Source organism: Podarcis gaigeae (assembly GCF_964106915.1).
Source record: "Podarcis gaigeae genome assembly, chromosome: Z".
NCBI classification, from domain to species: Eukaryota; Metazoa; Chordata; class Lepidosauria; order Squamata; family Lacertidae; genus Podarcis; species Podarcis gaigeae.
Window position 1 is genome coordinate 15,472,592 of NC_139691.1, and position 23,011 is coordinate 15,495,602.

The 23,011-nt window shown below is 45.7% G+C and overlaps 1 protein-coding gene and 1 long non-coding RNA gene across 6 annotated transcripts in view; one reads left to right on the forward strand and one right to left on the reverse strand.

The window, feature by feature from the left end:
• LOC310836274 (putative helicase senataxin) overlaps positions 1–15,944 on the forward strand; it is a 55,999-nt gene extending 40,055 nt beyond the window's left edge. For 3 of the 5 annotated variants that reach the window (XM_083721266.1, XM_083721269.1, XM_083721268.1), the window contains 10 exons: positions 1,941–2,056; positions 3,175–3,246; positions 4,198–4,350; positions 6,152–6,259; positions 7,441–7,628; positions 9,355–9,447; positions 10,178–10,348; positions 11,850–11,948; positions 13,317–13,404; positions 15,207–15,944. In XM_083721266.1, coding sequence (XP_083577392.1) covers positions 1,941–2,056; positions 3,175–3,246; positions 4,198–4,350; positions 6,152–6,259; positions 7,441–7,628; positions 9,355–9,447; positions 10,178–10,348; positions 11,850–11,948; positions 13,317–13,404; positions 15,207–15,785 — 1,667 coding nt within the window. In that variant the 3' untranslated portion in view covers positions 15,786–15,944. The other 2 variants (XM_083721267.1, XM_083721270.1) reach the window with 2 other exon arrangements.
• On the reverse strand, positions 9,573–18,377 carry LOC310836360. Its single transcript, XR_014560036.1, has 2 exons — positions 16,537–18,377; positions 9,573–12,454 (listed from the first exon to the last, which is right to left on the reverse strand). It is a non-coding gene; the product is annotated as an uncharacterized lncRNA (long non-coding RNA).
• Between the last annotated feature and the right edge of the window lie 4,634 nt (positions 18,378–23,011).

Below are 23,011 nucleotides of genomic sequence, written 5' to 3' on the forward strand. Positions count from 1 at the left end.
GGGCTGCAATGGTGCAAAAACGTGGTTAAACAGCATGGATCCACATGGATCCTCAGGATCTTTGCATTGGGTCACCCCAAATTCACCATCAGATCACATAGCATGTCTATGGCTACAGCCTGCACCAAAAAAATCACGCACCCACTGTTGCCTGGGGCTGCAAAGGTGCAAAAATGTGGTTACAAAGCATGGATCTACAGGGATTCTCAGGATCTTTGCATTGGGTCACCCCAAATTCACCAACAGATCACATAGCATGTCCATGGCTACAGCCTGCACCAAAAAAATAACGCACCCACTGTTGCCTGGGGCTGCAAAGGTGCAAAAAATGTGGTTACAAAGCATGGATCTACAGGGATTCTCAGGATCTTTGCATTGGGTCACCCCAAATTCACCATCAGATCACATGTCTGTGGCCACAGCATGAAGCACAAAAATGATACATCCACTGTTTCATTCAGAATGTTTTTTTCCTTGTTTTCCTCCTCTAAAAACAATGTGCGTGTTATGGTCATGTGCGTGTTATAGAGCGAAAAATACGGTAAATATCCAGATGTGTATATTCTTATTATTCTAATACACATATAATTGTCAGTAGTACTTTATTCTGTGTAAACCCATTCCAAATATTATTGTATATATCCGAAGAAAGTCTGCGTCCATAAGCTGTCCAATCATATGTTAAGCCATTGATTAAGGGGAATCGTGTCTCTGTTCTTCCAATTCATCAGTATCAGACTCTTGGCCACCATTAGGGCATGTAGATTCCATTTTTGCTGTCCTTTTGTCAATTTCCATACAATGGGTATATAGCTCAAGAGCACATTCACCTCTGAAAATCTTAATTTTTTCCGTAGGGTCTTTGTTTATATAGTTCAGCACTGCCTCCCCAAAACTTAGTAAGTTGGGACACAGTAAAAATATATGTTTCAAGGAAGCACTGTCTCTATTACAGCTCCAAAAAAGAGCTACATTAGATAGTCCTTTCTTATACAAACATAAGGGAGTCAAGTAGAAAATAATACTTAGAATCTACTGGACTCCCTTATGTTTGTATAAGATCCATTGATGCATCTGATACTGAAGCTATGACATTTTCCTTCTGTCTAGGAAATAGTGAGCATTCCAAATCTTTATTCCAATAATTTCTTAGAGTTTAAGAAATTAAACTTTATCAAACTTATTTGCTGATAGTAGATAACTATAAAAAGTAATCCTGCCTTTTTAGTTTCAAATGAATTATCCAATTGCTCCAAAATCTCTGGTGTGTCATATGTTGTGAAGGCTGCTGGACCAAAGATGTTGTTGCTGCAGGTATTGCCATTGGGCCACCTCTGACAGATGGTATTTTTCTCTTAGAGCATCATACATGTAAAATTTGTCTTCCTCATCTATCAGTTGGTTTTTCCCCATGGTCAATTGTCTCTTGATTAGTTGTTTTAATAGTGAGGTCCAAAAGTTGGCCTCTGTTCTATCTGAAATAGTCTTCCCAGATCATAAGCCCAGAGCAGGGATTAGCTGAGGGGATGAAATCCTGTAATATCATCCTATCCCTCCCATCCTATCCAGGTCTGTAGCTGGAGGTTGTTTAATTAAATAAATTTATACATGCAGGTTCTGCTTAGCAAACACAATGTGTTTCTTGGAAATGGTTTGTTAGGAACTACTTGTTTTCGAAAGCACATCAAAGTGCAAGTAGATAAATAGGTACCGCTCCGGCAGGAAGGTAAACGGCATTTCCATGCACTGCTCTGGTTCGCCAGAAGCAGCTTAGTCATACTGGCCACATGACCTGGAAGCTGTATGCCGGCTCCCTCGGCCAGTAAAGCAAGCATTGAATTTCAGTGTGTGAGAGAAAGCATCTTGGTAAATGACCAACACTCTGTTTCATAAGTGGAATATAAATGACTAAACTAAAAGCACTTGGTTGAATTCCTTAGGCAAAGCAGCCCTTGTCAGACATCAAGATATCCGCAAACGAAAAGAAGACCTGGATCGACAGCTGGACATTATTTGTCGCCAGCGTGCTATAGCAAAAACCCAAAGTGCTGGCCAGGTACTTGTTTGTTAGCATGGGTAATTGGACTAGGATTAGCACGTCCAAATCAGGCTGTTGAGTAGGCTGGCATTCCGAAACTTGTTTAGACCTGCTTTGCAGTTAAACGTGTCAAGGCATGAGGGAGGGGCCAAAACATGGTGGTGTCGTGCTTCACTTGTTCAAGGATGCAGCCTCCAGAAATGGGGGGCTCAGGTAGCAAGGGGGCTGTGCAGAACAAAATGTTTTTAGTAAGATTTGTTGAGTTAGAGCGTTGGTCCATCTAGCTCATCATTGTCTGCTCTAACTGGCAGTCACTGTCCAGGGTTTCCGGCAAGGGTCTCTCCCAAACTTACCTGGAGATGCCATTGGGGATTGAACTGGGTCCCTCTGTGCAAAGCAGATGCTCTACCTCTGCACAGCAGCCTGTCCCCTAAAATGAAATAAGGTTCCAGGCCTTGTGGTTCTGAATTAAAGCTGACTTTTAATAGCTGCTCTTCACTGAATCAGACCATTGATCTCTCTAGCATTGTTTACATGAGGGTGGTTTGAGGTTTTTTGCTTCACTAGAATGTGTCCTTGGAGTTTTGCTTTCCTGGATAGCAGATTGGGAGAGGGGTGTAGAATTGAGTCAGCTGTACAAAGGGAATACCCATTACTGACACATGACCCCTGCAAACTTGCTCAGAAAGGGATGCAGCCCTGAGGTTGAAAAAGGTTCATCACCCTGATCTACACTGACAGGCAGCAGCTTTCCAGGGTTTCAGACAATGGATATTCCTCCCTGGAAATGCTATTGAGGACTGAACTGGGGAGCTTCTGCATGCTTAGCAGATACTGCTGCTGAGCTCAGGAAGCTGCCTTATCTTTCATCCATCCAGTTCATTTTCTCAATACTGACAGGCAACAGCTCTCTGGGGTTTCAGCCAGTTACCTGCCTAGCCCTACCTGGAGATGCCATTGGAGACTGAATCTGGGACCCTCTGCATCCAAAGCAGATGCTCTGCTGCTGAACTATGCTCTTCCCCATGCTTGGTTGTTTATGCTTTTCAAAAATATATGTTGCTATGGCCATTGGCTAATGTGAATAAAGTTTATCTTGCTAAAAATAAGAGTGCAACTTTCCCCCTTTCTTTCAGCTGCAATTATTAGACAAGGAGATTTGCAGACTTGGAGAGGAAAGAAAGAAGCTCACTGTTCAACTGAAGAAGGTAACCATTTGGTCTTTAAGGTGCTCTTAAAAACAGGCTCACTCAGTGAACTGCTTTGTTTTGTCATGCAAAAAAGTGTTTATATCTCAAGTTAGCTCCAGCTAGGATATATCTCTCATTACCGCAGATCACTGATGGTGCTGCTGCTCTGTTGCACATCAGTCATGTGCCATAAACTCAGTCCAGTCATAGACTTATAAGCATTTGTGGGGGCTCAGAGATCATCGAGTCCAGTGTCTTGTTTTCTGTTCAGCTATTAAGGTGCCAGTCTGAGCCTTGAAAAGCACATCAAACAAAAAGAAGCTAGAAGTGTAGCGCTCCCTCCCACTTCCTCTTTCAGCTCTACAAGTTGTATGCAACTAAATTTTAATAGGCTCATTATGTTATTAATTGTGTTGGATACAACCTTTTGCACTTTCCAAGGCAGGGGTTAGCTCTCCTCATCACCTTGTGGCACAGAAGGTGGAGCTCAGGGGCTTGGTGGGCATCGGGAGAAGTGGCACTGTTGTACTCCTGAGTGCCACACTGGTGAACACATATGCCTTCATTTAACTCTAAGCAGGTATTGGCTGTGTTCATCATGAGTCCTAGGAGCACAGGGAAGCTGTGTTATACTGAGACCATTGGTCTGTCTAGGTCAATACTGTCTGCACTGACTGGCAGTGGCTGTTCAGGATATCAGGCAGGGGACATCCAAAGCCCTAACTGAAGATACTGGCTAATGAAGCTGCCACCTTCTGCATTCAAAATGGGCACCCCTCCACAGAGCTATGGCCCTTCATTTTAGCATCTAAGCCACTTCTTCCTCTAAAAGGAGCTGAATTCATCTTTAACCACACACTGAGCATGGACTTGTTGATGTAAAAACAAATCAGGCTGCTGAAAGAAAACTGGGCTCTGTCTGAAAACTAGGTCTTCTTCAAAATGAAATTCCTGGCTCTTTTTTTCCAGGATTGCGGACGATCGCAAGGCGATTTGAAAGCGAACATCATCCTGAAGTCGCACATCATCTGTTGCACACTGAGCACCAGTGGGAATAGCATGCTGGCATCAGCATTCCGGCGGCAGGGCTGTGACCCTCTGAGCTGTGTTATTGTGGATGAGGTTAGTGGGCACTATGGCAGCAAGGGGGTATTCAGAGGGGAGGATGTCATTGGTACCTTTTAGGCATCGCAGAAACAACCCTGTTCACTTTGGCTGGCTTTGTATTTATTTGATTGTTTATTTCCACCATTGGCACCACCTTTTGACACTAAAAGCTCTCAAGGTAGCTTTTTTTGTTCAATGTGATTGATTGATTTATTGATTCTGGAGATATAGCCTGTTTTTTCTTCTTCCTATTTTGAGATGTGTATGAGTGGCTTGTCTTGGGTTTTTTGTTGGAGGTACCAGTGAGTCTGAGCCTTGCCAGTTTTTCTTCCATGAAATGGGTATTTTGTGAAGCCCATAACAGTTTCTTAGATTTCCAGATAGGCCCCTGAGCTCCAAAAGGTTGGGTATCCCTGTTAGCAAACGAAGGATGCTGCCTTATATTGAATGAGACCATTGACCCATCTTGCCTATCCTGACTGGCTGCAGCTCTCCAGGGTTTCAGGCAAGAGACTCTCCCAGCCCTACCTGGAGATGCCACTGGGGATTGAACCTGGGACCTTCTGCAAATCATGTGCCTTTTGGAGGGCATCTTGTTGTCTACCCTTAGACAATCCTCTCTTACAACCTTACACTTTTCTCTGCATCGTAACAACAGCAGTAAATATACTTTGCCTATAAGGACTGCCGCTTGTTTCCTCTTTCTCTGACCCTGGGCCTGATCACCACATTTCACAGCCTTCCTTCTGGCAGTAAGGAGTTTTTCCTTTTGCAGCTCAGACCAGTGGTTCCTCCATCCCAGAGAGCAGCAGCACCCCCCCCCTTTGAACCTTCTGCCAGCGAAGTCTTTCTCAAAGATGCCTAGAGCAGGGGACCTGAGAGTTGCAAAGCTTGTTCTTAGTCCCAGAACCCCGATTAATATCTTTGTAAGGGGAAAGAATTATATTAATAGACATAAGCTTTCAAGCAAGCCACCCTGCCCTGTCTTACAGCCTGGTTGAAGGCAGTCAATCTTGGGCCATGAACAGGCTCTCCTCTGTCACTCCATTTAGCAAAATCTGACACTGTCCCCAGGCCTTGTCATGGCAAGAACAACATGCAGAATCTTAATTTTCTGTGTGTGCTGAGATTTGAAAATGAGTTTTCCTCTTGGCTTGAGTGCTTTGCACATTTTTGAGGGTGGGCATTTTGACTTTGATGCCAAGATAAATCCCCCCCCAAACTGGCTATCCACCAATCTCAAGTTGAAGAAGCCATCACCACCATTTTTTTAAAAAAAAAAACTCTAAACTTTAAAATTCAGTTGCTGTAATCCAATAACAAAATAGTCTTGTTTATATGTTAGCATTTAGCTGTGCAGTTGAGCATTGTGTGAAAGGGCTCCCATTTGGGGCTGGCAGGAGTTGCAGTTCCGAAACCTTTGATGGGCACTTGCTGGGTTGGGAGGGAAAGCTGAACTAGATCAAAATAACCATACAAGGAAAGCAGAAATACATTTAAATGGGAGGCTGACAAATAAATGTTGGAAGGCTAGGAATTTGGGATAATTATTATTTTTAATGCAAGATCCTCAGGAACCTCCCTTCTATCTGAAGACCCTGGCTTTCCCTCTCCTCCTGAAAACTGGCTCCTGGGGGTCGCAGGTGGATGAGCTGCAGATGTGGGGCTGGGGGTGGGAAGGGGGAGCAGGATTTGATGCAAGATGGCTCCTGCAGCAAGATCCTAGCATCAATTCCTGTGGCTTTTCTGTCATTGCCTGGAATATACCTCTCTTCCTGTCTCCCCGTTCACACTGATGTGTTTTTCTTCTTAAAAGGCTGCCCAGTCTTGTGAGATGGAAAGTCTCATCCCGCTCACTCATGGCTGCAAAAAACTGGTCCTGGTTGGAGACCCAAAGCAGCTTCCTCCCACAGTTAAATCTATGGTGAGTATGACACAAATTAAGGTTTTTTTCTCTATCCCAGGAAAGATGAAGTTGTGCAGGCGAGAGCTGGCATTCTGTTTATCTCATGACCCTGTTATTGGCATGAATAAAGTAGACCACCTATCAGCTCCTTAATGGCATATGAGCTGTTTCCAGTGATGATGACTGAATTACTTTGCCTGATCAAATGAATCACACAGTTTTGCAGGCTTTTCTGAAATCAGCCCATGTGGCTCCCATTTTGGTAGACAACAGAGCTTTTGTTGAAAGATTTATCTACCCAAGCACGCTGGGATACATTCCAGTGGCAGGTGAAGCAGAGGCAAAAGTGGGTAGGGCCAGTGTTTTAAAATGCAGTTTAAAAATGTATATTAAGAAATATTCCCATAGCAAGAGCCTTTGAGAGACTTTTGCTGCTCAAGCACCACTAATTCTCTTAGTTCTGATGCACTGGGGAGAACGTCAGAAGAGGGGAGATGTTCCTGCACTCTTTTTCTCCTGCCGTCTTCCCGACATTCCAGTATATAAAAAGTAGGGTTATTTCATGGGACTGTTAATTTCCCAAGCCTTTTATGTAGCTCAAGAGGGCTCATTCATTCGTAATCTCTACTTCAAACATCTATTCCCTGCCTCATTCCCTCCCCTCCCAATTTGTGAAATGGGCATAATATTACTGATTTCCCTTTATAGGATGGTGGTAAGGGTTATCACAAGGTAATGTACATGGGACACTTTGAGCCTTCTAAATCACTGTAAATGTTAAACTGTAAACTAATACTGATCTCCAAGCCCTCATGTTTATGTAGCCAAAATGTGGCAGCTATGCACAAAAAAATGCAGCTTGCAGCAGCCATGCAGAAAATGCAACAGCCATGCACAAGACGGAGCTATCAGCGGACTTGGTTTGGCCTCTCAGTTAGCAGAAGTACAAAAATATGGTTGGGGGGGACCTAATGTTGTTTCTTCCAAAAACATCCCAGTGAGAACTGAGTGTGCCCATGAAATACTGGCTTATTCTTGGAGAGGGAAAAGACAAAAAACCCAGAGGGTGTGGAGTTAGCTGTATACCCTGAGCAATTTCACATGGCAACCTCTTGTTCTTTAGTTGCTGTCTGCACCTGACCCACCCACTGAAAGTCTCATTCCTCCTCCTTTCTCTTGCTTCTTTCCCACATTCGCAGACAGCTGAGGAATACGGCTATGGGCAGTCTCTGATGGAGCGGCTGTGCAGACAGCTGGATGCGCAGCTCCAGAATAAAGTCATTGACAGGCTTCCAGTCCTGCGCTTGACCACTCAGTACAGGATGCACCCTGAGATCTGCCTCTTCCCTTCTAACTACGTCTACAACCGTGCCTTGAAAACTGACATGTGCGTAGTCATCTTTTTGTTATTGATTATCTCACCTCAAGTCAACAGACATTGAAGGAGAAGAAGTAGACAAATGAATGTGGATGAATGAACCTGAATGTGGACAAAGAAGTAGGCGAATGAATGTGGATGAATGAACCTGAATGTGGACAAAGGTTCTACTTTATCCTGGATTTTTCAGAACCCCCAAGTCCAGTGGTGGGTCGGCTATGCTCTCCAGATTTTGCTGGAGTCCAGCAGCCCCAGCCAGGAGGTCCAGTTGTCAGGGATGGGGGGGACTTGTAGTCTGGCATCATATCTGGGGCGTGTGTGTGTTTTAGAGGGGAGGGAATACACTTGCTCAGGCACTATAGGTGAGTACTCAGGTGAGTGAAAATTCTGCACATGATCATAGGCATCCATCCTGACTCCTTCTGGCAACCTGATTTGCTACTTAAACAATAATAATCTTTCTTTCTAACCATTTCTGAAATGATACTGTTGAATTATGTGCTCTTTGATACTTGACTGTATTTGTATAGTGGCAAGTAGCTATATTTATGCCAAGCTGCTGCTGCTGAGCTTTTTTAAAATAAATAAATAAAATAAAATAAAATTCTGTGCCCTTACACTTCAAATTCTGTGTCAGGAAATGCTGGTTTAAGTGACATGCATGAATTGTGCATATGACTCACTCATTGTTTTTGTAATTTATCTTACTTTGCACAATTTCTTAGCTGGTTTTCTGTTGCTCCTGGGAAAGTCAAAAGCACTCCAGAAACCTTGTTCTGACTTCATTCTTGCTCCTGGGGGCTTTGGCAGGCATTGCCTTTGTGCTTTCAGGCATTAAGGCTCGAAACAACTTATTTTTACTGAATGGAATTTAAAATTATCAGAAAGTTGGATTTCACACCCAGTATCATGTTCTGCAGAATCTCAGCATGCCAACAGCACTGAAAACAGCTTTCATGCCCTGTTGTCTCTGCAGAACTGGGTGATTCGTTGGAATCTGTGACACCACATTAAGTGTACCCCAAAGACAATCATATGAGGCACAGTTGCTTAAACTTTTGTTTTCAAGCAATCCAGACTATGTGGCAAAGGGGGTGATGCTTTTCAGAGGGCAGGGAGACAGGATACTGTAGAAACAGGGAATGAGAGAGAGTCTTGGGGAAGAACCAGGATGCTAAGTTCTCAAACCCTAACTGCTGAAAGAACTTCTCAGAGTCCCATAGACTTTCTGAACCTTCACCAGAGAAAATCTGTATAAGCCTCTGTATTTTGTCACCCTTCCATGGCTAATCTCTGCCTGTGCTTGTCATACTTTTGGAATGTTTCCCTGCCTCCCTGACATGCAGGGCCGTAGCTAGGGGGTGTTAAGGTGGGCCCCCGCCAGGGGCGTAGGCGATGGGGGAGGGACGCAAAATCGTCTTTAAAATATGCCTATAAATAAATATAAATATCAATTATTGCCTCATAAGAAATGGTTTTAAATAGAAGGTGGATTGAATGGGGGGGGGGGGCGGTTGGAGGAGAGGCAGAAAGAAGAACTAATTTGTCTGTGACTAGTTCTGCCAGGGGCACAAGATCACTTGGCTACGGCTCTGCTGACATTCTAGTTTTCTCCAGGTGGGGAATATCATGTGAATGGACAGTGTCTCCTCCAGGAGTAAAGAATTTAGCCAATTGACTTTCAACACTGTTTTTTAAAAGCTATTACATGGTGACTATTTTCATGGTGTTACAGGAGGACAGAAGAGAACAGATTCTCTAAGGATTGGCCCTTCCTACCGTACCTCCTCTTTGATGTTTCGGATGCCCATGAGATACGGGAGAGCGAGTAAGATACTCATTTATTTGCTTGTTAAATGTGTAGTCTGCTTTTTTCACGGTAGCTAGCAGCAGTGAAATAAACAAACAAAATACTAAACAAACAAATTCAAGCAAAAACCAATACAAATTAAACATTATTGATTTGTTTTAATTTATTATATTTGTTAGCTGCTTTTTACACAAACAAGTCTCAAACCAACTTAACAGGTTAAAAAACAAAGAAGACTAAAAACCTTCAAAAAAACCCAAAATGCATAATTTTATAAACTTCTGCTGCATTGCCATTTCTCTAATGCAACCTTTCCTCATAGGGAGAGTTGTTGCAGCCCCTTCATTGTTTAGGTTGCCCTTTGCTGAGCCTGGCTCAAGGACCCCTTAGTTCAGCATCCTGTCCTCAAAGGGGCCAAACTGGAAAGCCTGCAGCCCCACTGGAAAGCCTGCAGCAGTCTTAATCTGATCTTTCCCACTGTCCACTACAGCAAGAGCAGGTGGCAGTTTGGGCAGCCATGTCCTCCTTCACTGCTGACAAAGAGTTGGGGAGAACCAATAAGTTTGAAGTCAACTTTTAGGTCACCTAGCCAGAACCATGTGGGGGCAGGGTATGTCCCCTAAACCCCCCTTCAAGAGAAACAAACAGCCTGTGCTGACTTTTAACCTGAGGCACTTATCCATCTACAAGGCCCTTCTGCTCATCCTTTTCTTCTTCCCCCCCTTCTTTTTACTACTTTCTTGTTCAGTTCCTTCGTCAATCTCCAGGAAGTGAAACTGGTCGTGGAATTAATTACGTTAATTACAAAAATGAAGAAAAGCATCAACTATCGTAGCATTGGGATCATCACCCCATACAGTGCTCAGAAAAGAAGGATCCTACTCGAGTTGGAGAAAGAATTTGGAAGAGAAGAAAAGGGGTAAAAGCTTTGCAAGCCTTGAGTGGTCGGGGAATTATGGGAATCTGAGTCCCTCAAGAAGGAGATGGAAGAATTCCTCTATGGAGAAAAGGCAATCCCTCAGGGGAAAGGGAGGATGCTTCTCAGATCAGAGCTGGGAAACCTGCTGTGTCCCTCTTGATGTTGGTGGACTCCCAATAGCTCCAGTCAGGATGGCCTATTGGGGGGGGGGATACTGTCCAGCACCACCTGGAGGGCCAGGGTTTCCCCATCCCTGTGGTGTACAAAAGTGCAGTAGCCTGTCCATAATCTCCCTGCTGGATGAAGCCAAGGGTACAGTTTATTTATTCATTGTGTTTATATCCCACTTTTTCCTCCAAGGAGCTCAAGGTGCCGTACATGGTTGTCCCTCTCCTCATTTAATTCCCACAACCGCCCTGTGAGGTAGGCTGGGCTGAGAGGCAGTGACTGGCCAACGGCCACCCACTTTCATGGCTGAGCAGGGATCTGAAGCCTGGTCTCCCAGCTCCTAGTCCAGCACTCCAGCCACTACACCTCATTACCTCCTGATGCTTCTAGGAAACCCACAAGCTGGGCACCTTGTCTTCAGAGGTGGACTGCCTCTGCATGTGGAGATTGCGCACTCCTTGCAGCCGCAGACAAGCCTCTCCTCCACTCACCATCTCCCCTGCTCTCTGGAACACCTGACCAGTGACCTTCACTCCTTCATCTCTACCACCCTCAGTGGCCGGAAGGCCTCCTGCTCCTTTGAACAACTCCCCTGATACTTCCTTGCTGACCCTTTGTGTCTGGAACTCCCTCTCCAAGAACACTTGCAGTGCGCCATGACCCTCCCTATCTTCCTTCAAAAGTGATGTCGCTGGTGAGGCCTTTCATTTGAGGCCTTCCCTGCTGCTGAAGAACACTTGGGCAGCCATCCCTTGCACTTATTTCATAAAATAAAAACTTCCCTCCCTCTGTTTCCCTGTTGTTAAAATGTACATTGTAGGCTCCCTGGGAGCTGTGTCAGAGCGCAAGGCATTGTAGGCTCCCTAGGGATCTCTCTACTTAGGTGATAGTAAAGCTAGGGCTGCCATACGTCTGGATTTTACCAGACGTTACCAGGATTTCAAAGATGGAATTGACATCTGGGGGGATTTCTGGAAGGTGGCCTTTTGTCCCAGATCTTTTTGAAATACAGCAACCCTAGAAAGCGTATGTAAACAAAAATATTTTCCCCTCCCAAAAAAACTCATTTCTTTATGCAGCAGTTGTGTGTGAAATATAGGATATGTTCTCATTTTAGTAGTGGAACAAGTGGTGTGCCGCAGCCCATTCAGTGACTCTGGTAATTTTCCCTCCGCCCCTCCCTCTTTTTCCACACACACAGACAATAAGTGCAGAGTTTTCTTCTAATGTCATAAGAGTGTGGCTTGTTTCCTTCTTAGTTTCACCTCTGTTTTCGGGAGGCAGTACTAGTAAAAAGAAATGTGTTGAATGGTTCTGTACATTCCTTTTTCAGCGTTGCAGAAGTTGACACTGTGGATGGGTTCCAGGGCCGTGAGAAGGACTGCATCATTGTCAGCTGTGTCAGAGCGCAAAGCACGCAAGGGTCAATAGGGTAAGGCTTTCCTGTTGTTTTGTGATGTGTCAACTGGGGTGCCTCTGCTGGCAATTCTAGGGCTCAGGTGCAATCCTTGGGGTGGTCAAGTGTGTGGGCCATTGTCTACAAGTCACAGTTGTCTGTTAGAGCCCCTGTTGGTCTCTGGCCGCATTCTTGCAGCCACCTGCAATGCCCAGGAGAGGAGAGGTTTGTGGTCCCACAATAGTCTTTGCAGGGGTGAGGGCAGGCCTAGGCCATGTGAGCTTCATCACTGCAGCTCTCTTACTGCAATGAACTTCCCATTCCTGACACTGGCAAAATGGCTTCTCTGAGGGAGCTTCTGTGTCTCACTGGGGGAGAGGAGAAATGGAGTCCCAAATCCCTCTCCTCCCTGGCAGGCAAGGGGTTTGGTGCTCTCAGATGTGACCCGGCAGAATTGTTGGCCCAACGGAGGGCTGATGGGGTGAAATCAGGCAAACGGGGCTGCATTTCTTTTTGTTTTCCTTTATAGGTTTGGGTTTTTCCTGTTTTTTTGAGAAGGAGAAAAAGGTCACAGCTGTGCTAATGCCGCCTTTCTGTTTTGCAAGTCACCTTTGGAATGAATAAAATATTCAGGCACAGTTTTGAAATATTAACGAGAGAGTTTTCACATGAATCACAACAAATAATATTAATCCGCCAATGGTTTGTGCTGCAGGGATGTGTGTGTGTGGCTAAGGTCTAAAGCTGGTTCCCACCACCAGCCCACTTCCTTTCCACCTGGGGGGGTGGAAGGGCACTGTGTGCTTGAAAGCCACATGGTGGTGGGGGGGTGTAGCTGAAATTGCAAAAGCAGATCATGGACTGACGTCTAAGATTTATGCCCCAAGCTTCTCACTTTGCTCTCAAATGATGTCCAATAAAGGAGGCACCCAAGGAACAATTGAATTAAATGATAATTAAAGCTATCGATAAACAACCATTTTGAGTATTTTAAATTATAATCTTAAAAGGTATTTCATAAAGAACCTATGGGGGAGGCAGAGAGAAGCTAAAATATTGCAAAACAGGGGGGGAAACCATGTATAAATGAACATCACTAATAAATATTCACCACTAACGAAATTGATCAAAATCAGGGCCTCCAATAAAAAATGTAAAGCAGAAACATGGCAGCAGGGGGTTGTCTCTACTCAGAGGAGGCCCATTGAAATTATACATAGACATGGAAACCTTGGTAGGAATGCCTGCAACCTTTTAGTAGTGCACTTACAAATGCATTTCTAATGCTCTTGAAACTTTGACAGGGATTTAGTGAACCCCACGGTGGTCAGCTAGGAGGACGGGGGGGGGGGGCACTGTCCATCCTGATCCAGCTTCACCTGTGGCTTATTTTGCCCTCTCCAGGTTCCTGAAGAGTCTGCAGCGTCTGAATGTCACCCTCACCCGAGCCAAGTACAGCCTCTTCATCCTGGGACACCTGAAGACGCTCATGGTACGTGGAAGAAGGCATGAAGTCTCTCTCTGGATATATACATCAGCCTTCCTTGTAGAGAAAAGCGGGACTTAGAGGGCCAGTGGTGGTGCCCTGGCAGTGTGGGGGGCTTGGCCCAAGACCCGCCCCCTCTCCTCCAAGGGTCCCTGGGTCCCCCCACTCTCCCATCACCTCCCAAAGCCATAAAGAAAGCCCACTTCATAGGGTTCTTTGGAGGAGCAGGGTGCCAACAGGCCCTGTACGCTGTGTCTATAGGTGGTGCCCTCTCTCATCCCGTATCCAGTGTCCTTCAGCCACCGAAGGCACCTGTGTAAACAAACAGGTTTTCAAACTCCTCCTGAAAGGCAACAATGAGGGAGACAGGCGCAGCTCCCCAGGGAGGGGGCCACCACAAAGAGGGAGCTACCACTGAGAAGGCCTGTTGGGGGGGGTCAGTGCCATCTCAATTTTGTCCCTGCTTGTGGGCGCCCAGAGGAACCTGAAACTTAGGTTTCATAGATTGTAAAACTGACGTTACTCTAGCTCTTTCACCAGTTGATCTTAGACTGGCAGTATGGTATTCCAGAGCTAAGAAAGCTGTGGGCTGCTGGACTACAACTCCCATCACTCCTGATCATTGAACACTGTGGTTTTTCATGCAAGGCCAAGCATGGCATTTCTGGGAGGTGTTTGTGAGATGCTGTAAGGGCCGGGGATCCTGCAGCCCTGCAGATGTGCAATGCCCAGCAGCCCACCCAGGGGTGGTGAGAGATGGAGTTCAGCAACTTCTGTGGGCCACAAAAGTTCCCCACTCCTTCCTCTGTGCTAGAGTGCCAGCTGTGTGCAGGGGAGCGTTGGTTCCAAGCAAAGAAAGGGATGCCGTCCTCTGCCATGCTGGTCGCCTCTGTCCCATCAGACTCCTGTCCTGGCACTTTTCTCCCAGGGAGGCGCCCAGTCGGGGGATAAAGCAGCTGGGGGGGACTCCCCTCTTTCCATCCTGGCACTTTTCTGCATGAGATCACAATTACTCCCATATTGGGCGCAGTCTTCATATGGTCCTTTTCCCCAGCCTTGTACCATAATGACTTTGCCACTAGAGGGCCTCCAATCCAGGTTTGTCCATTGGAAAGCCTGGCATTGATGGTTTGCTCCTGTAAAGCTCAGAGTTGTGAATGGATTCCTGTTAAACACTCATTTCCCTGCTGCTGCTGCTGCTGCTGCTGCTGCTGCTGCTTGTTTTGTAACTGCAGTGAGGAGGGAAGGATCCTTATAGCCCGAGTATGGGCATATTGGAGGGATCCTCTGTTGTGTGTTCACAAACCACTGTTTACCAGTGGGTGCAATCCAGAGGAAGTTTGCCCTCCTTTCTCCTGACACCCATTATTAGTGGTCTCTAGTGTTTTAGATTAATTCAGCCAGCCTTAGAGAAAGGGTGAAGAACACTTTCCAGGCCAAGGCCCCCATTTTCCCCAAGCTGAAAGCTGTTGAGAGGTGCAGTCCAAAAGCAAGGGAAGCCCAAGACCGACACAGTCAGACTCCCACTTTCCTGCAGCGCAGCCAAGAAGCTAGAATGGTCTCCTAAGCAGCAGGCAGTGGGGTTGAGAAGAAGTTGAAGGTTGGCAGGCCAGCTGGGAACACTAGGGGGGCAGATTAATTCCACCACCGCCAGGTTCCCCTCCCTGCCTGAGAAGGAAAGAGAACTGGGATCAAGTTGCAACAGTTTCTAGTTTGAGGCATCAGATTAATTTTCCCCAGCTTATAGACCACCACTACCCCCAAATCATAAGAATTTGTTTTGTAAAAAAGAAAATTTCCTTTTGTAGGAAAATAAAGATTGGAACGCATTGATTCAGGATGCTCAGAAAAGAGGCTCCATCATCAAGACCACCTCCAAAACCATGTACAACAGTATTCCTTGCTATGCAGCTGGTGCTAAGATGATCCTGAAGCCCATGTCAGTCCAGCAGAGACTGGCGAGAGCCACAATTGGGCAGGTGACCAAGGTGGCCACATCGGGTGAAGCTCCTGCACAACATCCCCAGCCGTCATCTTCTGGTGCTCCTGCTCCTGCTCCTGCTCCAGGGAGCAGTACAGAATCTCCTGTGCAAGCCCAGCCGAGTCCGGTGGTACCCAGATTTGGGCAGGTGACCATGGCGGCCCTGATGAATGAAGTCCCTGTACAACATCCCCAGCCATCATCTTCTGGTGCTCCTGCTCCAAGGAACAATGGGGCACCTCCGATGACAGCATCTGGGCACTCCAGTTCCTCAAACCCACAGGCTACATCTCAGAATAGGCCAAGAGATCCGCGGCTGGCCAAGAGGGCAGAGGAAGGAGTCAGAAGGAGTCCCACTGAGAGCCTTAGCCCCACAGATCCCAAGCGACAGAAGACAACAGAGTAGCCCCACCTGTATAAGCAAGAACTCTTATTGTGGCTGCACCATGTACAGCCTTTTCCTGTGTGATCAGCTTTCTGATTGGTTCCCTGTTCCCTGTAAGATAATGTATTTTTTTTTGTTTAATATATTTTTAATAAACTATTTTCTTTGATACCAATACAATATATTGAGTCTCTTGTTTTCAAGTCATAGAACCATTCAAACAAATTAGTTGTATCCAGAGTGAGACATTACTGTTATTGGCAATTTGGGATTGAGGGAAAAGAGGACGTGGGAAGAGAGAGGAGGAGGAAAGGGGGAGAACTTTTTTTTTGAGAATCATAAAATTGTGGAGTTTATGTCCTTCTACGTAGAATTGTAGAGCATCCAGATCAGTACTAGCGACCCACTGGAAGAACATAAATGGACTGTCACATAATAAATGGCTAGATAAGAGTACAGCAGGTAGTCCTTTCTGAAAACCTAAATCACCATACCGAACTCATGAGATGCACTGCAAAAAAAATATTTCTTTTGTTATGTCATTCATTTATAGAATTCATTAATAGTCAGCAAAGTTTGTTCCCACCTACAGTTCACACAATGTCTTGAAGAGGACTTATTCTTAATATTGTAGGAAATGACTGACTGAAAGTATAGGAAGTGACAAGTTATTTTAAATGTTATATAATTTACATCTAAGATAAAACTTTAAGCAATAAGGTAGGGGTAGAGGCTTCACAGAGCAAGCCTCAGATTCAGCGTTTGCATTTACCTGCCACGTTCCAAGGCAAAATGTCGCTATGGGGCTTAGGAGGAGGCCCCACCTGAGCACAACATCCTCTCCAGATTTGGCAGAATCCCGGACAAGGCAAGCCTCTGAGGAATCTCTGAGGAAAACGACAGGGTGGGGAAGTGCTTGTGTCATCCGTGGAAGATTCTGCAGAAGCACTGTGCAGTATCTGGTTCATCACTACCATCAGATTCACTAATATCCAGCAATAACCTACATTTGTATTAGTGATTCTGGAACATAGGTATCTGCCTTATACTGAGTCAGGCCTTGGTCCATCTAGCTCAGTACTGTCTACCCTGGCAGGCAGCAGCTCACCAGGGTTTCAGGCAATGGGTCTGTCTCAGCCCTACCTGGAGGTGCTGGGGCTTTTAGCACGCAAGGCAGATGCTATGCAGCTGATCCACAGAACTTGCTATGGTTCTGACATAACAAACATGAGGAAAGTGCAGTGATGCCCTCGCTGCCTCATTTCAGTAATCAGGATATTTTTCTCAATCGCCTAGAGCAGGCATGTCCAACAGGTAGATCGTGATCAGTGGACGTCTGTGGTAGATCACTGGCTCCCCCCAAAGAAGCTCAACAACTCTGGCTTCCCTAAAAAAAAGCTCAACATTTTTGCCCAGCACCCCCCCTCCCAAAACAGGGCTTTCCTCCTTCCTAAAAAAAAAAGCTCAACTTTGACCTGAACCCCAAAAAAGGGGGATAGATCACTGCCAGTTTATAACACTGTGAGTAGATCGCTGTCTTTTGGGAGTTGGACACCCCTGGCCTAGAGCCTGAGATGGCCCTGGAATATTAAAAAACCCACTTTGCTAGGCCAAGGAAGGGAGAATGCACCTAGATGCTCTCTCACCTACCTGGGTTTTAACAATGGCAAGAGGCAGTAACCACTAACCTCTCTCATGTTTCCAGTCTCAAGAGGAGTAGGGAAATAGAAGAGATGAGGTTTTTTTTTGGTGTGCCTGGCTACACAGCCAGTAGCCAGAAGAAACTAGTCCCATTAGCCCAAACAGCCTCAAATTTGCACTCATCATTCCCCCATCTGCCCACTTGGCAGTTTAATCTTTGTTGCAGCTGCAAGGGTTATTTGTTGAGCGTGGGGATGTTTGGCAGGACATGCATAATGGTGTTTTGTTTTTTAAAATTTCACATACAATCCACCATAAAATGAAGCACAACACAATAAAACATAATTTGAACATTGGTGGAGTAGCACCTTAGAGACCAACTAAGTTTGTCCTGGGTATAAGCTTTCGTGTAAATGCACAGTTCTTCAGATATCTGAAGTGTCCATGCACATGAAAGCTTACACCTAGAACAAACTTAGCTGGTCTCTGAAGTGTGTGCTACTGGACAATTTTTTTCATTTTTTTCAACTGCATCACACCAACATGGCTACCTACCTGAATCTTGAACACTGGTGGGTGTGTATGTTTTGCAAGTACATACCTAAGGAATAAATAAGCCAGTGCCTTCATCTGCCCATTTAGCGCAAACCCCTATTGGACCATGATATACTGCTGCTTTTCCATTATGGGGTACCCAAGAGCCCATATAGAGTCCTCTTTTAGGTTCTCTATCGGTAGGAGAAAATAACAGAGGCAAACCAGAGAATATTGAGAAGCAAAGCAGCTAGTAAGCCTGATCTTTATTAAACTGTTGCAACAGGGTGCTCCCCCCACACGCAGGAGAGAGGAAGAGGACCGAGATCAATAGTGTGCAAACTCCTATACAGTTATACCTTGGGTTAAGAACGTACTGTAGTTTTCGCTCCATAAGACGCACCTGACCATAAGACGCACCTAGTTTTTAGAGGGGGAATGCAAGAAAAAAAATTCTTTAAAGGGAGCGCTGAGCAGAGCCTGTATCCCAGGCTCTGCTCAGCGCTCCCTTTCACGAGCCGTGTGGAGCGTGTGTGCGGCGCTTGCAGGCTTTTCCCCGAGGAGGGAAAAGGGCAGCCCATCACTGACGGGTTGCCCTTCTCCCTCCTTGGGGAAAAGCCCCCAAGCGCCACACACACGCTCCATGCGGCTCGTGAAAGGGAGCACGGCTCTTGCTGGCTTTTGTGGGAGGTGGGGGAAGGGACAGAGCACGGCTAAGCCAGAAGCTAGAACAGCGGGAGGGAGCGCTGCGCAGCGATCCCTCTTGCTGTTCTGGCTTCTGGGATAGCTGCGCAGCCTGCATTCACTCCATAAGAAGCACACACATTTCCCCTTACTTTTTAGGAGGGAAAAGTGTGTCATTCTGGAGGTCCATTCTTAACCTGAAACCGTTCTTAACCTGAGGTACCACTTTAGCTAATGGGGCCTGCCACTGCTGCCGCGCGATTTTGGTTCTCACCCTGAACCAAAGTTCTTAACCCGAGGTAATATTTCTGGGTTAGCAGAGTCTGTAACCTGAAGTGTCTGTAACCTGAAGCGTCTGTAACCCGAGGTACCACTGTATAGACCTTTGAAATTCCCACCCCCCAGTACATCATATATACATCACAGAAGGGGTGTAGCCTAAGACCACCCTCCAATACATCATCCATACATCAGAGAAGGGGCGGGCAGGAAACCTGTTGATGGGTTTACCTGGAGAGCCTGACTATTCTTTCTGTAATGATAACTACTTAATCCTGAATCCAGGTCACAGGCTCCTATTCATACACAAACACACCCTTAAGACAGGATTTGTGAACAAATGAGACAATAGGGAGGCTTCTACATTTCCTTCCACCTTGTAGAGAAATATTTGAGGTGACTGAAAGAGTCAAAATGGCTTTAGGAGTTTTTTGTGTGGATTTCAGACATGTGGTTCATATATTTATATATGTGTTTGCTTGGTACATTTATGGACATCTATTATATATAAGACCTTAAGATTCTTATAACAACCATGTCCTCAAATGCCACCCAGAAACAGCCATTCTATCAGGCTGCCTCAGCAGGAATGATGGGAATTAGGGCCCTTCCCTCAAGCACCTCCTATGGCCAAAATGTTTCCCTAACTTATAATAACGGCACTCTGATAATTGGTTCCTTTGGGAGGAATGTTTCCTCTTTCCTCCCCATCCATCTTGCCTTGTGTGCTGTGTATTTTACATTGCAACCCTTTGCGTAGGGACTGGTTTCAATCCATTGTATGTAAGCCGGGCTGAAGAGTTGGTTAAAAATGCACCTCAAAGTAACTGATTCATAAGCAGAGTGTTATAGGAATTCTGAGCAAACACACATACATAAACCACATGTCTAAAATAGTACAGGAGAGCAATCCTGAAACCATTTTGACTCTCCCCAAAGGCCCTCAAATATTTCTCTGCAGCAGGAGGATGGGAGAAACTTTCCAATTGTCTTTTCACTTGCAAATCCTCCCTGCAGATTCAGCATGGCAAGTTTCTGCTAAGCTGAGCAGACTGGCAATAAGGTGTAAATTTTGTAAAAAGGAGATTCAGGAACTAAAGTATTTACTATTGCAGTAGTGAGTTCCGCAGGCTTAGGTTGGAAGGTCAAACAAGACTACAGTCAAGAAACTACAGTCAAGTAAACCAGTGGCCAGGAGGCCCAATCTTTTTTGTTGCAACAAGACTCCAAACGACAACACAGGAGAAGCAGAGAGAATCAATGGGTTACATCCATATTTCAAAATTTCCCGCCATACATCTCAGGATGCATCATCAAGACATCATAGATATGTCACAGAAAAGGTGTGGTCTCAGGCAGAACCTGAGATCCAGGCATGCCCGTCACTCAAATATAGTCTTTCATACTTACATACATACTTTGTACTCACAGTACAAAGGAAAGTATTTATAGTTTCCAAGTCCCTGAGTCAAGTCAAATATACCCCTTTGTCTTGACTGGGCTTTGATATAAGAAAAAAAACCTGCTCCTTTTTCCTTATGGGGTACCCAAGAGCCCATATAAAGTCCTTTTGTAGGTTCTCTATCGGCAGGATAAAATAACAGAGACCAACCAGAGAATATTGAGAAGCAAAGCAGCTAGTAAGCCTGATCTTTATTAACTGTTGCAACAGGGTCCTCACCCACACGCAGGAGAGAGGAGAACCCCGAGCCATGCGTGCAAGTCCTTATATAGACATTTTAAGTTGCCTGCCCTGGAGTCCAAGACCACCCCCAGAAACATCATACACACACCACAGAAGGGGTGTATCCCAAGACCACCCCCAAAACATCATACGTACATCAGAGAAGGGGCAGGTGAACTACAACAGAAATCTGAGTGCGTTGTTTTTCTCCTGTCTGGCAAGTTACCTAATTGCATTATCTGAATTTTGGCCACTCTTTTGTTATTATAACTACTTAATTCCTGAATCTAGGTCACAGGCTCATCACACCCTGTTCATATCTTGAATGTGCCCTTAAGATGGGATTGGTGAGGACAGGATTTGTGAGGAAAGAGAAAATGGGGAGGTTTCCCACTTTGACCTTGCAGAGAACTATTTGAGGTCAATTTGTTCAGGACCCAATCTGCGGGTTTTCAGACATGTGGTTTATATATACAGTTCTGAACATTTTTTCATATCTATATGACCTTAAAATTCTTATAACAGCTTCATCCCACTATGGGGCGGGTAGGCATTGTGATTGAGATGGTTATCTATCTGACACTCTTGGGGCAGGATATCACTGGCCATGACTCCTTGGGAAGGCCCTGCAGATGTGACTGCACACCTCGGGGATTATGGTGGGCTCACTCACCCCTCCCCTTATACCTCACTTCCCTGGGTCCTAAATGCCACTGGAACTGAGAAGATTGATACAATGAGTGATTTATTATGATTTTCTAAAGTTTTCCCATTGAGCCAGCGCATAAATACATTTATCTGTGAATCGCTACATTTGGTATTGACACTTTGCCTTGTATTCCTTTGTTGCAGACCTGGGACTCAGCGGGGAGTCAGAGACTCCTGAGCTGAGCTTCCCTTGCCATTGCAATGTCTTCGCAGATATGTTGCTGTTATTTTCTCTTGACACCAGAGGGTTTCATTTGACAGGTGAAAGGCTGGGAAATGTCCGTGAGTGAATAGTTTGGTAATGTGCAGCAGAGGCTCTTCTCATGGTGTGTGTGTGTGTGGGGGGGGGCGTCTTTCAGCCCCCTTCCAATTTCCTGGTAACGCCATCTCAAAGGAATGGCCAGGCTACCCAAAAAATGCAATCAGTAAGGCATTATCAGGTATCCTGGCAGACAGGAGAGAAGCAACACTCTCAGATTTCTGTGGAAGACTGCCTCCTCCTGTGACGTATGTATGCTTTTTGGGGTGGTCGTGGACTACAGGGTGGGCAATTTTCAAAGTCTTTATAGGGGTTTGCACTGTTGGAACCAGCCAGTCAATTGGTGCTTAGCATAGCATAGAAAAAAGACACAATGAGGCAGCGAGTATTTTCATAATGCTGGAGAGCTGGTCCTTTTAGCCTTTCTCCTCCGGCAGCTTTTTATTATCTCCTTTGTTCTCCCAGCCGCATGGCCGTTTTTTCAAAGTCTCCTGTTACCTCATCCGGTCAAGGCTTGACACTCCCCTCTCCGTATAAGGTAATCATTGCCCAGAGGAATGTCAGGGGGCCCCTGCAGTTTTTACAAGCCTCTGCCTTAGCTGTATGACTCCCACATTGCACACCTTTGTTGTAGGTCTCTCTTGCCTCCTTGCAAGGAGAGGGAACTCTGCTGCAACAAATAAATAAGGATCTGCCTTGCTTTCAGTGCGTCCTGCCTCCATCCACTCATCTCTAACCAATCATGGACCTTGGGGAGTTGGGCAGCAAAAACCAACCCACCTATTTTTCTATAACAACAGAAACAGCTCTTACTGTCCGTTTTCTTGATAAAAAAGAAAAAGCGACCAATTAATAAATAAAGCAAACGAATTCTGAAGTAGACCCCGTCTGAGTTTGGTGGTAAATATATTGCAGGAGAGGGACGCGGGTGGCGTTGTGGGTTAAACCACAGAGCCTAGGACTTGCCAATCAGAAGGTCGGCTGTTCGAATCCCCGCGACGGGGTGAGCTCCCGTTGTTCGGTCCCTGCTCCTGCCAACCTACCAGTTCGAAAGCGCGTCAAAGTGCAAGTAGATAAATAGGAACCACTCCAGCGGGAAGGTAAACGGCGTTTCCGTGCGCTGCTCTGGTTCGCCAGAAGCGGCTTAGTCATGCTAGTGACATGACCTGGAAGCTGTACGCCGGCTCCCTCGGCCAATAAAGCAAGATGAGCACCGCAACCCCAGAGTCGGCCACGACTGGACCTAATGGTCAGGGGTCCCTTTTAGTTGTTGTTTAGTCATATCCGACTCATTGTGACCCCATGGACCAGAGCACACCAGGCACTCCTGTCTTCCACTGCCTCCCGCAGTTTAGTCAAACTCATGCTAGTAGCTTCAAGAACACTGTCCAACCATCTCGTCCTCTGTCGTCCCTTTCTCCTTGTGCCCTCAATCTTTCCCAACATCAGGGTCTTTTC